Source organism: Pteropus vampyrus, unplaced genomic scaffold (genome assembly GCF_000151845.1).
Source record: "Pteropus vampyrus isolate Shadow unplaced genomic scaffold, Pvam_2.0 Scaffold763, whole genome shotgun sequence".
Taxonomy (NCBI): Eukaryota; Metazoa; Chordata; class Mammalia; order Chiroptera; family Pteropodidae; genus Pteropus; species Pteropus vampyrus.
Window position 1 is genome coordinate 47,931 of NW_011889544.1, and position 2,314 is coordinate 50,244.

Consider the following 2,314-nt stretch of genomic DNA (forward strand, 5'->3'; position numbering starts at 1 on the left):
AGGTATAGCATATCCCATACAGCTGGGGAAAATAAATATCACTAGAGGACAAAACAGTATTTTGCATCCTCTCCAAGAGAGGGTTAGCATGTTTGTGGTTGTTCACAAGATAGTTTTCTCACATCAGGTAAAGCACGGCTGAGTAGATTCTGTAACTCTGGAGACTGTAGCTTTGTGTAAAGGTGAGTAGGTTTCAGTTAACAATGGTTTTACTCTGGTGGCTAATTCTGTGTCAACATTGCTATCTGAATTCTATTTTGCAGAATGATTTTCTGTGTGTGTTTCTGGTTAGGGTGGCTGGAAAGAGAGATTCCTGTGTAGGACTTGGAGGGTAGAAGGAAGCAGCATCCGCTGTGTAGCTCCCGCCATGGCTGAGTGTCTGCTGGGTCACTCCGTAGGAGGAAGCGATGGCCACGATTCCCTTGGACTCACCTTCGGGATGGACCTGACTCTCCCACTGTCTTTCAGAGCTCAGAGCACTTAGTGTGTCAGTCCCTTTTTCATTCTGTAAAAATACAAGGAACAACCAAATCTCTCTGGGGACGTTGAAGTGGGCACTGGGGACTTAGGTGAGAACCAGAGCACTGTGGGTGTATAGTGGCTTCCTCTGTCCTGCTGACCATCTTGGCAACAGGTGACATCTTAGACTCACCTCGCCGGAAGCAGAAGCTGAGATGGTGCATTGCGTGGGCAGGAAATCAGGAAGCAGGTGAGGAGGTGAGACCGGGCAGAAGGAGGAGGTGACCCCCACGAGGTTACACATGAGGCCTCAGATTCGTCCAGGGAGCTCTTAAGCTGGCATGTTTTCGTCACCCTAATTGAGGCAGTGCCTTGGCAACTGGGGGTCACTACACTGACCTCTCTGGGAAGAGCATGAACCTGGGGGACCATTTTCTGAACCTACAGCACTTCCCAACGAAGGCACCGATGAGAGCTGCCAGGGTTCCTGGCAAGGGCGCGTGGGCGGTGAGCTCACAAGAGGGATCTGCGTGGACAGCACAGTGTTCTGCTCCACTCAGAGTCTCAGGCCGTCGTGAGAGCCTGGGGCTTTGGGAGCTCAGCGGAGCTGGGCAATTGTGGGGTCTTATCCTGATCAGTAGGGTGAAGGAGGGTCCAGTGATGACCATACGGAAAGGCCAGGTCATTGACCACTGGACAAATATCTTCCTCTGTTTGTCCTTCCACCCAAGCCATCTGTCCCCAATTCACACTCAGGGCCTGACAACACCATGACAGCCTGGTCTAGCCAGCCCTGAATCTACTCCTGGTCCACCTTTGGCAGAGATGGCTGAGGGCGGAGAGGGAATGGGTAGCCAGGAATCTGAGATCGAGGGTCCTGGGCCAGACCTGTTCACAGCTTTGTCTGCAGTTCTTGAGGGCCCAGAGGATAGTGTGACACAGACCAGGAAGGGGGTTTGTGTCTCACTTCCCTATCTGCTTGTGTCACTGTGAGCATTACTACTGTCCCACACCTGACAGTAATAGTCAGCCTCGTCCTCGGCCCGGGCCCCGCTGATGGTCAGGGTGGCTGTGTTCCCTGAGTTGGAGCCTGAGAATCGGTCAGGGATCCCAGAGGGCCGGTTGTTGTCACCATAGATGACCAGCACAGGGGCCTGGCCTGGCTTCTGCTGGTACCAGTGAGCGTTTTTACTTCCAATATTGTTTCCTTCACAGGTGATCCTTGCTGTCTGTCCTGGAGCCACGGACAGTGAGGGTGGCTGAGTCAGCTCATAGGACGCCACGGATCCTGCAAGAGAGAAAAGGAGAGGTGGGCTTCCAGAGCTGAGTCTCTTCTCCAGGAAATACAGTCTGCCTGGCCTGGACCAAGCTCCAGAGTTTCATTAGCCCACAGGATGCCCTAACATCCCTATCTATTCTAACACCTTTGGCCCTAGGGCCTGACTGGAGGATGGAGCTTCTGTAATGAAAAGCCCTTCATGCTCTGGCAGGTGCAGCCCTTCAGGGCTCACACAGAGCCAGTGAGCACAGTGAAGTATTTCAGCCCAGCCCAGGCCTTCATCCTGTAGCAGAGTCATTAGCATCCTGTCCCCACTGGCAGCTCCCTACTGAGATCAAAGACAGGGCCTGGCCTATCCTGAGCTGTAAGGCAGAGGTTGAGTGTGAGCCTGGATGCAGCACCTGTGCAGTGAGCAAGGAGGCCAAGGAGGAGTGGGGTCCAGGCCATGGTAGAAGCAGCTCAGTTCTGCTCTCTGGACCTGAGACTGGGCAGGTTTCCTCCCAGGCTTCTCTTATCCCCTTGCTGGAGAGAGCTGCTGGGTATGCAAATAAACTTGGGTGAGGGGTGCTGCCTGAG

At 53.6% G+C, this 2,314-nt stretch overlaps 1 gene segment (V, D, J or C); it reads right to left on the bottom strand.

Annotated features, from left to right (window-relative positions):
* Nucleotides 1–1,430: 1,430 nt before the first annotated feature.
* LOC105309534 lies at nt 1,431–2,208 on the bottom strand. The segment is given in 2 exon segments: nt 1,431–1,747; nt 2,140–2,208. Coding segments are annotated over 2 exon segments (363 nt in total).
* Nucleotides 2,209–2,314: the final 106 nt, after the last annotated feature.